Source organism: Myotis brandtii, unplaced genomic scaffold (assembly GCF_000412655.1).
Source record: "Myotis brandtii unplaced genomic scaffold, ASM41265v1 scaffold314, whole genome shotgun sequence".
NCBI lineage: Eukaryota > Metazoa > Chordata > Mammalia > Chiroptera > Vespertilionidae > Myotis > Myotis brandtii.
The window spans coordinates 2,487,655-2,502,383 of NW_005362033.1; the positions used below are offsets into that span (position 1 = coordinate 2,487,655).

Consider the following 14,729-nt stretch of genomic DNA (forward strand, 5'->3'; position numbering starts at 1 on the left):
TGAAGTAAAAAAACAAAACGAGAACAAATACAATATTTGTATTTGCATGTGGCCCGCGGGCCGTAGTTTAAAGACCCCTGGTTTAGTGAATGCTACTGACTTATAACTTGACTTCTGGTGGTTCTTCAGTTAACAGCGATTCCTAACACCAAAGCTCTAAACTTCTGTGATCTTTTCAGTTAGAGAGGGAAGCATAGACAGACACAATAGCATGCAGTGAAAATGTATTTTAAAGTTAATGTTGTTTGGAGATTATTTTTTACCTATAAATATATTTTCAAATCTGAAATAAGAGACTAAGTTTCTTCCTCTCCCAGAGAATCATTTTCCTAGAGACAAGAGCATGAACCAATCAACTCCTGAAAGTCCACTCCAGGCCAGCACCTGGGCCGTGTGCTCCAACACAGACACTCCCATGACGTCCCACACACAGTGGACACAATTTACATCAAAGTTGATGGAGATGGAAAAACCTCTGAAGATTGCTTTCCCAGTCTCAGATTGTATTACACATTTTCAAAATCACCACTAACCCTGCCACAAGATCACTACTAAAGCTTTGTATGCAGTCTGTTATGTGAAATATGTAATTCTCATTCACACAAGATAGAAATGTTAGAGGCCCAGCATGGAGAGAGAGTTTCTTTTTCAGTTGGTCCAGAGAAGTAACCATTTTAGATTGGAATGCAGACTACATTGGCATTGAACTCAGGGACAGGACCAGCACAGCCCACGGAATGCTGCCCGAGGCCAGTGGAGGAGGTAGTCTTTGGAGCAGCCGTGGGCAAACTACGGCCCGCGGGCCGGATCCGGCCCCTTTGAAATGAATAAAACTAAAAAAAAAAAAAAAAAAAAGACCGTACCCTTTTATGTAATGATGTTTACTTTGAATTTATATTAGTTCACACAAACACTCCATCCATGCTTTTGTTCCGGCCTTCCGGTCCAGTTTAAGAACCCATTGTGGCCCTCGAGTCAAAAAGTTTGCCCACCCCTGCTTTGGAGTCACAAAACACACCTCTCTTTTCTGGACTGCTGCTCAGCAAGCTTGCGGTCATGACGTGCTTTTCCCTGCAGAGCTGGGTCCATGGAGACACGATGCTGCTCTACAAACCTAAGTGAGCACCAGTCTGCTCGGCAGGTTTACTTTCCAATGTAGGTAACTAACCTGGCATCATGGTTTATTTTTTTAAAGCCCGACTTTAAGTGTATTACTTCTATCTTATGAAGAAAAAGCAGCTTTAAGAATAAGAAGTTATGGTTTCAGGAGAAAGATTATACTTCAGAAGTCCTATAAGTAGTAAATAAACTTCAGATTAAAAAACTAAGAACACAAAATCTATGTGTGTCACTTCCCATCAACCAAAGCTTGCCATGCATGAGTGCCATGGTCAACATTATTCTGAAAATACGCCAGCAATGTTTTTCAAACAGAAAAGGTCAGTTAAAGAGAAGAAAAAAACTTCAGAGTTCTGATTCTCTTCCCTACCTCCATCAGCGTCTCCTCCGGCAGCTCAGGCGCTTCAAAGGTGATGAGCCCCTCCAGGCTGGGGGGCGAAGCCCCATAAGGCGTGTATCTCAGGCTGGGGGCCGCCTCTGCTCCCGGAGGGGATGGCCCCCAGCATGGCCCGGGTGGGGAGCCCACACACACGCGGCTGCTTGCGGAGCACAGGGAGCCCCCCGAGCTGCTGGAGCCCACTGCAAGGAGACAGGACACGGCGGCTCAGGGCCAGCAAGGTGCACAGTCCCTCATGCTGCTCCCACTACCAGAGAAACACAGGAAACACGCAACGAGAAGCACCGATCCTACTGGAACATACGAATAGCTTTTATTTTGCCTGTCAACCTTTACACCTTGTCATTATGTATATCTTACAGAGGTCATCATAGCTACTTTTTAAATATTGCTTTAACCCAATTTATAGCTTATACATTTCTTCCTGTTTCTCCACATTTCCATAATTATAAAACTCAGTGGATGCAATAGTCGTTAATTAAATTTATATACATAATGTTCATCTGAAAGCATTTATACTATTTCTGATCTTTTAATGTCACAAATAACACTAATAAAATCTAAATTTCCCCTTCTTTGCAGTAATTCACTTGTGATTAATGCTCCAAAGAGGTATGATAAACAGGAATGGGATTACCACAGAGCAAGTATCATAAACTTTTAACAGCTTTGTAAGAACCGCCACCACTCTCTGCAGCAGCTGTGAGCCAGCAGGAGCCCGCTAACCACACAGCCTGGGAACCTCTGCTCTAAACGCTGGCTTAGTTAACAGGCGTCAAATGTTCCTTTCTTAGAATGAAAGCTTCTTCTTAATACTTTTTCAATCTTAAAAACAAGATTATTAGCTCTACTTGCTCTCTTGTGGTCTATTTATATCCTTTCTTACTAATCTATTGAATCTTGATTAGTAACTTATTTAGCATGAGAGAACTTAAAGGACACAATGTGTAATCTATAAAGTAATGTAAATGATAGCTCATTTCAAGTCCAATCTAAATATTCTCTCAAGTTTTGGTATTAATAACCTATTTATAGAGTATAAATGATAAAACCAATCTACTATCCTGTCTAAATGTAGGATTAAGTGCCAAGATTGGGACCCAAAGTACAAAGGAAAAAAAAAGGTAAATTAGGTTTTAAAATACACAAAACAAAGATAAACCACCTGTCATTTTCAAAACCTTTCCTGGATGCGCTAAAACCAGCCTTCAGTATAACACAAGTATATAAGTATATAACATAGTACTTTTACTTCATAAAGGTTTTTTTTAATAAATATTGCCTCATTTATTTCTTATAACCCTTTAAGAAAATAGTTATTTCCGTGTCATTGGAAAAAGAAACCGAACTCCAGAGCGGCTCAGTGACTCAGCCATCTGAGCCACACTACGCCATTCTCAGAACACCGCCCTCCAAGCGTGAGACAGACTACAGAGGCGAGCCTTCACCTGAGGTTGTCCTTGGTCGAAGGACCGTGTGGGTCCGAGTGGGGGCCGTGGCGCTGTGTGGAGGGGACCCCACAGTGAACAGGACGGCCCTGGAGCTGGCTGCTGCTCCCCCAGGAGGCACCAGGGCCACACCACAGGCTCCTGCAGGGGCGGCCACAGAAAGGCACATTACTTTGATAGTGTTTATATTGGGGGTGGGATTATAGGGAGACCTTCACTTTTATATTGTTTTTTTTGTTTGTTTGTTTTTTTTTTACAATAAGCATTCAATACAGATATCCATTAAAACTATTTTATAGTAATCTTTTCATGGCTATGAATCTTTTTCACACCAAAGCCCAGTATTCAGTTACTTCTGTGTACTTTTAAAATACACGAACTGGCCCTGGCTGGGTGGCTCAGTTGATTGGAGCATTGTCCCATACATTAAAAGGTTGCAGGTTCGATCCCCAATTGGGGCATGTGCAGGAGGCAACCGATCAATGTTTCTCTCTCATATCAATGTTTCTCTCTTTCTCTCAAAAAAAAAAAAATCAATAAAAACATACCTTCAGGTGAGGATAAAAAACAAAACAAATCAACTGCAGTCAATTATCCTGTTGAGGATAATTTGAAAAAGTGGAAACCAAGAATAGGGGATAAAAATTTGAGGTAAAGCTGAAGGTAGATCAGGAGTCTCCATAGCAACAGAGCTACAGAAGGATGTTGAAAATTGAGTGAAAGTATATTTATGCCTTAGAATCGCACCCTTACAACTGCAGGAAGACAGGGAGCCGCAACAGGTGTCGAAGGGGCTTAATGGGCTGAACGAAGAGAAGGTGAAAAATCTCCCATCCACCAAACTAAGCAGAATCAAGAAAAGTTGTCCAAAGCGTTTCCACACTCAAGCATCTGAAACACATTACATTTCTGAGACCACAGAATGGAGGTAGGAGTTAACTACATACATCATGAATTTAAAGGAGAGACTGAACCAGATACAGAAAAAAATTATCTCTCAATGTCCATCTTCTCTGCAACAGAGCATAGCACATTTAAAGCATTGACTTAACAGCAAAAATGTGGGTTCATAAAACCTTCCAGGGAGCAAGGAATAAGTGGGAAGTAATTAACAGTACCTACTGTTACACAAAATGTACAAAATGACATAGGTACTCTTGTCACTTAATGTAATATCTTTATGATTTTATTCTATTAGGTATAAAAGTATTTAAAGATGGTCATGGGTATATTTTCAGAGCCAATGACCCTATTTTTTTTCACTAAGGCTTAAGTTTTTCCTATTTCCTACTATCAATAATTTTTATTTCCAGAAACTGAAATTTCATGATTAGAAAAAAATTATAATTTCAAATGATGATAATAAAATTCATGTGGGAGAGAGAAAAAAGAATAAAAGTTATCAAAAATGCATTTTATGGCTAAAAAATTTTTAAGTATGTTTTTATTATTGATTTTAGAGAGAGTGGGAGAACAAGAGGGAGAGGGAGAGAAAGAGAGAGAGAGAGAGAAATATCAATCGCCTTCTGCATTGCACCCTGACTCAGGATTAAACCCACAACCTGGGCATGTGCCCTGACTGGGAATCAAACCGGCGACCTTTTGGTGCAATGATTCTCTCTCATCTCTGCTCAACCAACTGAGCCACACTGGCCAGGGCATGCCTAAAAATTAAGAAAAAAAGATCTGGTTTCACATGCACAAACTTTTACTTAACACCTATTCATGTAGAACTCAAAAGCTCTATGAAATTTAAATTTCTTTCTAAAAGAGAATTAGAAAAAGTCATTCTACATAATATAATCATTCAGGCAAGCTGTTTTCAAAAAATTGTCCCAGTTTCTAGTGACTTTTCGTAAAAAGCACATAGAACGGAGAATTCTGAGACTCTTCCAAGGAAACTGACTTTATGTGAAACAGAACATGGGGAAGTTCATGCCTAAGGGCACTGTCCCCCCAAAATGAAGACTGTGATGGTAAGGAAACTGAGCTAAGGGCTCTATTGGAGAAAGTAAACAACATGTAAGAACGGATGGGTAACCTAAGTAGAGAGAGGGACACTTGAGAAAAGGAAATGTTACAAGTAAAAATCACTGAAACATCGATGAATAACACATTTGATGAGCTCATCGAAGCCTGGACATGGCTGAGGGGAGAATCAGCTTGGAGATATGTCAATAGGAACTTCCAAAACTGAAAAGCAAAGAGGAAGAAGAAAGAAAGGAAAGAAACAAAAACCAAAGAATACCCAAGAACTGTGGACGACTATAACGGAGTACCACATGCACAATGGGAATATCAGAAGGCAAAGAAAGAGAAAAGGAACAGCAGAAATATCTGAAGTACTAATGACCGAGAATTTTTCAAAATTAATGACAAAACCCAACCACAGCTCCAGGAAGCTTAGAACACCAAGCATGATGAATACTAAAAAGTCCACACCTAGGCATATTCCCTTTGGATTAGAGATCATGTTCAATCAGTTATCTGCTAGTCCAGACATTCCCTCCTTTGGATGCTCATGGGAAAATCAATTAAGAAATTATAGTGTGTCACAAGAGACCTCTGCCTGTAGGTTCCCAAGCCACAGCTCCTAGGTCACACAACACCTTGGCCCCAGAGGAAACCAATTCTCAGAAATTCTTTGTGGCTTCTTCAAATTCCTACACTAGCTCTATGCATTTGGCATGCATAAAGGTGTGTAAAATAGTAAAAACTCTGACATATTAAAGAGACTATATATTTACCCATTTCTTACTCCTGTGCAAACATCTTGACAAATATGACTTTTAAAAATTATAGCCCTAGCCAGTTTGCCTCAGTGTCAGCCTGTGGCAACAAAGGGTGCCAGGTTCAATTCCGGTCAAGGGCATGGACCTCGGTTGCAGGTTCCTCCCCAGCCTGGGCCCTGGTTGGGGCTCATGCAGGAGGCAACCAATCCATGTGTTTCTCTCACATTGGTGTTTCTCTCTTCCACTCTCTCTAAAAGATCAATGGAAAAATACCCTCAGGTGAGGATTAAAAAAAAAATAATAGAGAAAACAAGACTAAAGAGGCTAAAATAGTGATTCTGAAATTTAGGTACAGATTCCTAAAATCCAAGTCTGGGTTAGGTCTGGAATCTAAATGTGGGTCTGCAGACGTAACAGCCCTTGGAAGAGCTATGCAAGGGCCAGGGATCTCAGTGACCTGTGGGTCTTTACAGGAACTCCTTGCTGTATAAGAAATAGTTAAGAATGCATGAGTGTTTAGCCTAACTTTAGCCAGTATTATCCTATTGATAAAAAATGATCTTGGTCAGAATTCCTTCTAACTCATAGGCCATTGGTCATCAAGATATGGAACAAGTCCCTGTCTTGATAGGCTACTGAGAAAGACAAAAGGACAAGGACAGGATAAAGAAATCTGGGCCAGTAAGCGCATGCTCAATCAGTAGAAGCAGGTACATAGAATAACTACCCCCAGCCCAGCCTAAGAGGCCATGTCCTAAGCCCTGGAACCTTTGCATAGACTATCTTACATGCCAAAAGGAAATTAAAGTTGCAGGTGGAATTAGAATTGCTAATCAACTGACCTTAACATAAAGAGATAACCCAGTGGGTCCCATGTAATCACAAGGGTCCTTTAAGTGCAGAATAGAGAGGCAGGTCAGAATCTAGGCTGGCCACTGCTGACTTCCAGACGGAAGGGGCTGAGCAGGAATGAGAGCAGTGTCCAGAAGCTGGAGAAGGCAAGGAAGCACACCCTTCCCAGAGCCCGCAGGAGCCTGCTGGCACCTGGACTTTGCCCAGAAAGACCAATTTCACACTTCTAATTACCTGCTCCCATCCCCCTCAAAAACAAATAGTTTTCTCTTACCTATATCCATTGGTCGTTCTGTATTTAAACTGTCTGTGCTGCCCTGATGTCCACCTAAAAGTGTCTTGACTTGTTGATCGGACAGTTTCCCAGTACTGACAGATCTAAAAAGAAGAGTGATTTTAATAATGAAAAATCCACACGTAAATAATAAGGATTTAAGCCAAGCCATAAAAGGGTTAATTCGAAGCCAAAGAACAAGGAGACAAAAATAGATAACAATTCAAGGTAGAGATAAACTTCATTAACCAATATAAACAAGAGGCAGAAATAGGCTATTCAGGAAATTCAGCAAGAGCTCTGTATTTCCAGCTACAGGAAGCATCTACGGTTTTCGGACTCTAAGTATACAGTTCATATCCAGCTAATTTGGTCTGGTTGTTTTGTAACAGAAATATATGTACTATGGTAGTTTTCATGTTTATTTTTTAATTTGTAAATACATTTTTATTGATTTTAGAGAGAGGAAGGAAGAGGGATAGAGATAGATAGAAACATCGATTGCCTCCTTCACGCCCCCTACTAGCATCAAGCCAGGCATGTGCCCTGACCGGGAATTGAACCGTGACCTCCTGGTTAATGGGCCAATGCTCAACCACTGAGCCACACCAGCAGGGCAGTTTTCATGTTTAAAGCTGGAAGGAAACGGTGTTTTTTACCTGCCAAACACTGCCTTGCTTTGCTGCTCAGACGTCTGCCTCTCCCTTCCTGGTAGTAAGAGACAATGAGAGCATTCCCGTGGGTCATCCCCATCTTTAGATTGCCCTTCAGAAGGCCCATGGCGAGGAACCAACGCTAGCAGGTTGGAAGATGCTTGTGTTTTGGGGATTTTGAAAGGAGCTGTGGTCTAAAGAAACACGTAAGCTGGTTATTACGATGTGCAAAGCATTCAGTACTGGCAGGCTGCATAGCCCAGCAGCCAGGAGCACTGACTCTGGAGTCGGTCAGAACTGGATTAAAATACTGGCCCTTCCACTTACAGCCTCTAACCGTGGGCACCTCAGTGGGATAATGTACATAAAGCATTCAAGTCAAGGGCCTACACTGCACCTGGCACATATCAAGTGCTCATTAAATTGTAGCTCTTCTCATCATAAGGCCTTTCCATACTAGTTCATGACCTATTGTAGAGAGCTCAGTTCAGCTATTCCATGGTATCGCTGCCTCTGCATCCATTCTGTTTGGCCAAGTGGACTGCAGGGACTTTAAACTGACACTTGCCTGTAAGTGCACGACCCAGCTAGCAGCCCGCACGTCACGAGCAAATGTCAGCTCCTGAGGTGACGCCCCACCTCCCAGAATCTTCCTCATGTACCCCTTAGGTAAGACCCCTATGGAGCTTACCAGAACTCTGCTTTTTGGTTTGAATTGAGCAATCTAGCCTTAGCCAGGAATCCGAAACACTCTACCCATGAACCCCAATAAAGGCATGCACCCAGACCCTGCTTCTCCCTAGCTGCACGCCGTCTGGGCATCCCCCCAGGCACCCACCCCAGGATGTCTCTTTCAGGAGCTGTGAGTAAAAGACCTCCATTTCAATTTCTCTTGTGGTCTGTTGTTGAACTGGCTCTCCATCCGTCCACTTCACAATGTTAACCTAACAAAGCCGTAACCCCTACAAAGGTTTAATAAACACACCTTGGTAGGAGAGCCAATTATTGTTGGTAAAGGGGTTTTAAAGAACCAGTCAGAACTCCGCGGAGAGGACCCCAGGTGTTTGGTGGGAGAAGTCCCCAGGCTGCCCGGCCGACTGGGCTGAGGGGAGTGACTGCACCCAGCCCCCATGTGGGACGGGCACACGGGGTCGGAGTGCTGCTTTCTGAGCTTCTGCTTGTGCTGGTAGATGTCAGTGAGGCTGGGGGCGCTCTGCAGTCTAGCACCCAAGAAAAAAGACTGTGGTGACTGAGCCTGCGGCACTGAAGAACCTACCAAGAAAACAGATGCAGTGTTAACCCAGTGGGAAGAAGCACATGGCACAAACATAAGGATTAAGAGAACAGTTCTTTCTTTCTTTCTTTATTTGATTTCAAAGAGGGAGAGGGAGAGAAACATCAATGATGAGAGAGAATCATTGATTGGCTGCTTCCTGCATGCCCCCTACTGGGGATCGAGCCCACAACCCAGGCATGTGCCCTTGACTGGAATCGAACCTGGGACCCTTTGGTCTGCAGGCCGACGCTCTACCCACCAAGCCAAACCGGCCAGGGCAAGAAGACAATTCTTAAAATGAGAATTTCAATGAAAGCCTTTACTTGGCAGGAGACTATTTTTTTGGCATCCTTTACAAACCAGTGACAAGAACATTGTCACTGATATTCTCAGGAGACAGAAGTGGATAACGGGTATATTAGCTGCTTTATCAGCAGCTAGCAAATAACTCAGATTAATTCGAGGTCTAATTAGGACCAAAACAACAAACACTTAGAATGAACAGGATCATTTCCACCCTTTACATAAACACATACTTGGGTTTAACAATGTGATTATTCCCTTTTCTCACACCTCAACTAAAATAAACTTTTCAAACGAACCCAGAATAACCCTTTCTTCCTTTCTTTAAAAAAAAAAAAAAGATATGTAAAGAGAATTAGATAATACACTGTTCCTGAATTTGATTTTATTTGTTTAAAATTAACAAGCTTATGGCCCTGGCTGATGTGCCTCAATGGGCTGGACATCATCCCATGCACCAAAAGGTTGCTAATTCGATTCCCGGTCAGGGCACACACCCAGGTTATATGCCCAATCCCCAGGAGGGGGTGTGCAGGAGGTAGCCATGCGATGTGTCATTCTCACATCAATGTTTGTCTCGCTCTCTCCCTTCCTCTCTTTTTAAGAATCAATAAAAAAATCTTCAGATATTCTTGACTCTAAGGGGATACCTACCAGGGGCCTGGGAGACAGTCTTGATATGCTGAGCAGTTGGCAATAAGGGACTTCACCCACACAAACCTGGTTGCTGCCAACTTAAGGTCCACTAAGCCTTGAGCTCCACTTACAAATTCTTTGGCACTTCTAAGCCAAACTACCACCGATAACATTAAGAACATACAAATCTTCTCAGTGATCAATAACCATCATCTTTCTAAAAACGGACATCAATAGGAGCTTTTGCTACTGACCACTCCTGGCTAACTTCATACTGAATTTGATATTTAACTTTTCATAACAGGGTTCTGCTAAACACACACAGGCACAGGTATATATACGCATGTGTGTACATGCGCATATGCACAAAAGTAAAATTAGTGGCAAAGTGTTATGGTCTGGAAAGCTAATTTGTATGCTTTCCCAAGGATCAGAGTTCCTTTAACTGGCCAACTCCTCAAATGCACGTACAGTAAGATTTGACTTTAAAAAGCACGATTTACACACATCTTTGGAGGCATATATGGTACATAATAAAGCAAATAAACATCTATATTTGTTTTTTATTGATGCTAACTAGTAGTTCTTATCAAGAATAGTATTACTTGGGGACGGGGTGAGCTAAAAGGGGTCAGCTACATCTGCATCTATGTAATACTTTCAACAATAAGGATTAAAAAAAGAATAGTATTAATCAAAGCAACAAAATTTCATTACCTAGGTTTTCATTATCTGTGTGACAATGACCAAAATTTAGCTAAGTTACTTAATTCCTAAGACTTATTTTCATAAAAGAATCATATACCCAAAAAGAGAGGGCCACACCAACTGGGCACCGATTCTGTTTTTTTGATAAGACTAGAAAAACATAACTCAAATCCATCCTATATAATAAAAGGCTAATATGCAAATTGTCCCCTCAACTGGGAGTTCAACCAGGGGGCTGGGCCGGCCAACTGCCCACAGCACCGCCCCCGATTGCCCCCCCCAATTGGGGGCGGGGCCAGCCCGCCGACTACCCGTGACCCCTCAACCCTCCCACACCCTGCGGCCAGACCCCACCTGTGCACTAATTCGTGCACCAGACCTCTAGTTCATAACAGGATTAGTTATTAATATGCCAACTCCATCTCCTACCTGAAGAGTTCCTCCTCCCGGATTCCTGGCCCTGTGGGCGCCCACAGCAGCACTGACTCCATGGCTCTGGAATGGCACCAACTGCAAAGAGGGAACAGGGGCAGGGCAGAGAAATGCTTCAAAACCGGCTAAGAATGGAGACAGGCAATACATGCAGATTGCACAGTACATTGTAGTTTACAAAATTTACTCAGCAAACATTTAGCTCAGCTAAACAACCAATGTGCTGGGTACTGGGCATACTAGGATCAAAAGTACCTATACTCTTTTTTTAAAAAAATATATTTTATTGATTTTTTTACAGAGAGGAAGGGAGAGGGATACAGAGTTAGAAACATCAATGAGAGAAACATCAATTCAGCTGCCTCTTGCACGCCCCCTACTGGGGATGTGCCCGCAACCCAGGTACATGCCCTTGACCGGAATCAAACCTGGGACCCTTCAGTCCGCAGGCCGACGCTCTATCCACTGAGCCAAACCGGTTAGGACAAAAGTACCTATACTTTTAAAACAAGATCAATAGGAAAGAAAGCCATGTACAATCAGTGTCTGCAACAAGTATGTCCTTAAAACAGGGAAGTACAAAGAGTTTGTGCACAGAGTTGGGGGCTTGTGGAGCTGAATGACAGCCCAGCTACTGTCCCTCTGAATCCACCCTATTCCTGCTCCCCAGGCCTCCCAGCCACTGACTGCATATGTTCGAGGCATTCATTCAGGCTTGTTCAAGCAGGTCAGGAAATGTGGACAACTCAGTGCATGGGGACACTCTTTCAGCTGGGCTAACCTCTCTGAGCCCGCACTGCAGCCAGGACTCCTTCCTTTCCCTCAGATGGTCGCATCTGCATGGCAGTCTCAGGGGGCTCCCTGTGAACTCCTGCTTCCTCCCCTTTATCCAGCACAGGTGTCCCCCAATCTCTCTTGCACATCTCTGCATCTACTTTCTTTGCATGTACCTCTCAGGACCCAAACCAATAAAAAGGAGAGCTGGTGAAGACTTCAGGCGATTTAAGTAGGCAAGAGACCCACGTCTACAAAAAGGAAGAGGCACCGACCAAGGGGTTAGGTCGGCAGGCAAAGGGTTAGCAGACCCCGAGGAAGAGCCTTTTCCTTGAGTTCAAGGATAAGTTTTGGAACATTTCTCTGGAAACCTTGGAGTCCCTTAGGAGCTGCTGAAGGATGAGGCAGAGCCAAGATTTTGTTTGAAAAAAAAAATATCAGCTAAAAACAGCTTCAAAACCATTGCAACAGGTGAGGTGGTGATACATGTTTTTTTGTGGGTTTTTTAAACATTATCACTGTGGTTTTGAAATCAGGGCTTCTGGGCACCGTCCTTGCTCTGCCTCCTCCCAACCTTCCCATTCCCTCTGAATCCTACTCCGGCAGTCTTGGCTGAGGGTGGCGGCCCTCTCCCTTTAGAAATGTGTGTGCGTGTGTGTATAAAAAAGTTTTGCGTTGTTTTTTTGTTTTTTCAATTTTGAGATCTGCCCCTACTGGGCCCTCTCTGTACCACCTTTTCTTCCCCACCACACGGATGTTGTTTTACACAAATTCTGCAATCCCAGTTGCTCTGGTCTCTGTCTTACTTTCACTAAATGTATGCTTTAAGGCTTGTTTTTATGTTTGGTTGGGTTTTGTTGTTGCTGTTGTGTTTCTGCTCTGTTTTAGCTGTTCCTCTGCTGTACATAGTTCCCAGGAGGTGGCAGACTGTAACAAGGCTACCGCCACATCTCTCCCTGGTCACAGGCGGTGCTGTTATGTACACGACTGTCTTTTAATCCTCAGAAATCTGAGTGGTATGTAGGGTAGGGGTTTTATGTACTTTAACCTAGATTTTCTGACTTTCTGTTTAGAGCCCAAGCCCAAAGGAGATACTTTTTATGCAAAAGATCCATTTGTATTATATTTTCAATGGACGTCCTAACAGATTTACCCAGAGGTTCTCGAGCGGGACTAAGGGGCAGGGTGTACCCAGGGGGGTGGGATATGGTCCCAGCTGAGACTCTTTGTCACCGTGAGCCAATGGTCCCATAGAGTGTGCCAGGTCAGATCTGGCAGTAAAAAAGGTTGAAGACAACTGCTTTAAACTCGTACCCAAAGGGGAAGGTGAATAAGGCCTGGAAGACCCAGTGGAGAGTCTTCGTCCGACTGTCTGTGCTGTGTCTGCGGGCGCTGGGGAGCCGGCTCCCACCCGGAGGAAGCCCATAGGGCTGGTGTTGGACCTTCGCACCACTGCAGACCTGGGAAGAAAAAGAAAATGACTCCCTCTGACAGGTTCTAGGACTCTCTTTATTGTCTTTTTTTCCTAAAACTTCCTAGAAATATGCCATGGAGTAGATTTTTAAAAAATATGTAACAGTCACATGGCACAAATATAAAGTGCATAACATTATAGAGTGAACTCTCCCTCTCCCCATACCCCTTCTCCTAATTCCCAGCACTCCCTCCACCTTATGCACAAGGCTCCCCGTTTTAGCCTCTGATCCTTCCAGAGCTCCTAATGCACTGCAGGCACACCCGGCACTGCACACACTGCCGGCCCCTGGACAACACAGGTTTGAACTGCACGGGTCCACCTATATACATTTTTTTCAATAAATACTGTAAATGTATTTTCTCTTATGATTTTAATATTTTCTTCTCTCTAGCTTACTTTATTATAAGAATACAGCATATAATATATATAACATACACAATGTTAATAAACTTTATGTTAACATATATTAATTGACTATTTATATGGTAAGGCTTCTGGTCAACAGTAGGCTATTAGTAGTTAAGTTTTGGGGGAGTCGAATTTTCAATCGCACAGGGAATTGGTGCCCTAACCTCTGTGTTGTTCAAAAGCCCACTGTATAATCATACTTTCATCTTTAGAAAAGATAATGTTATATATACCAGCCATTTTCTCTCTCATTTTTAAATTGAACTAGCAGTCAATAGTTCTTTTCTTTAATGCTCAAACTGGTTTCTAGTGGATTTTTAAAATGTTTTTATTGATTTTAGAGTGAGAGGAAGGGAGAGGGAGAGATAGAAACACTGATGTATAGAGAAGCATCAACATCAATCGATCACCTCCTGCATGCCTCCTCCTGGGGATTGAGCCCACAACCCGGGCTTGTGCCAAACCAAACCAAACCAAACCAAACCAGTGACCTCCTGGTTCATGGGTTGATGCTCAACCACCGAGTAGCTGGGCTGTACCAACCATTTTCAAATATGGGGGTGTTAATACCCCATTATACTCTTAAAATTACTGACGATCCCAGAGAGATTTTGTTCATGCAACATACAAGCTGATACTTACTGTAGTAGAAGTTAAACAGAAATTTTTGCAATTATCAATTCATTAAAAATAACTTATACAGGTAACATAATTATGAAAAATAATTATATCTTCCAAAACAAAGTAAGTTAGCGAGAAGTGTGACATTATTTTACATTTTTGCGAATCTTAATATCTGATTGAATAGATGACAAGTGGATTCTCATAACTATTTCTACACTCAACCTGTATAACATTGGGTGTAGTATATGAAGGAAACCCAGACTTACACAGATATGTAACTGGAAAGGGGAGAAATATTTTGGTAGCCTTTTCAGATACTTCTCTTTGAAGCTACATAAAAACTCAGCAAGTCGGGGAAAACCAAGATGGCGGCATAGGTTAACGCCGGAGTTTGCTGCCTCAAACAACCACTTCAAAAATACAACTAAAAGACGGAACGGACATCATCCAGAACCACAGGAAGGCTGGCTGAGTGGAAGTTCTACAACTAGGAGGAAAGAGGAAACCATACGAGACTCAGAGGAGGCGCAGTGCTGAAGTGAAATACTAAGGTGCGGAGTGCATGTGGAGAGGGCTGGCGGCTGAGGGCGCGGTTGTTGTTTTCAATCGGGAGGGA

At 42.7% G+C, this 14,729-nt stretch overlaps 1 protein-coding gene across 1 annotated transcript in view; it reads right to left on the reverse strand.

Annotated features, from left to right (window-relative positions):
* Positions 1–14,729, reverse strand: part of ULK2 (unc-51 like autophagy activating kinase 2) — a 110,854-nt gene that overhangs the window by 8,065 nt on the left and 88,060 nt on the right. Inside the window, exons 17-23 of the mRNA XM_014542812.1 lie at positions 12,919–13,064; positions 10,828–10,908; positions 8,461–8,747; positions 7,482–7,669; positions 6,823–6,926; positions 2,965–3,105; positions 1,490–1,698 (exon numbers count right to left, since the gene is read on the reverse strand). Of these exons, the coding sequence (XP_014398298.1) occupies positions 1,490–1,698; positions 2,965–3,105; positions 6,823–6,926; positions 7,482–7,669; positions 8,461–8,747; positions 10,828–10,908; positions 12,919–13,064 (1,156 nt within the window). The remainder of the gene's footprint in view (positions 1–1,489; positions 1,699–2,964; positions 3,106–6,822; positions 6,927–7,481; positions 7,670–8,460; positions 8,748–10,827; positions 10,909–12,918; positions 13,065–14,729) is intronic.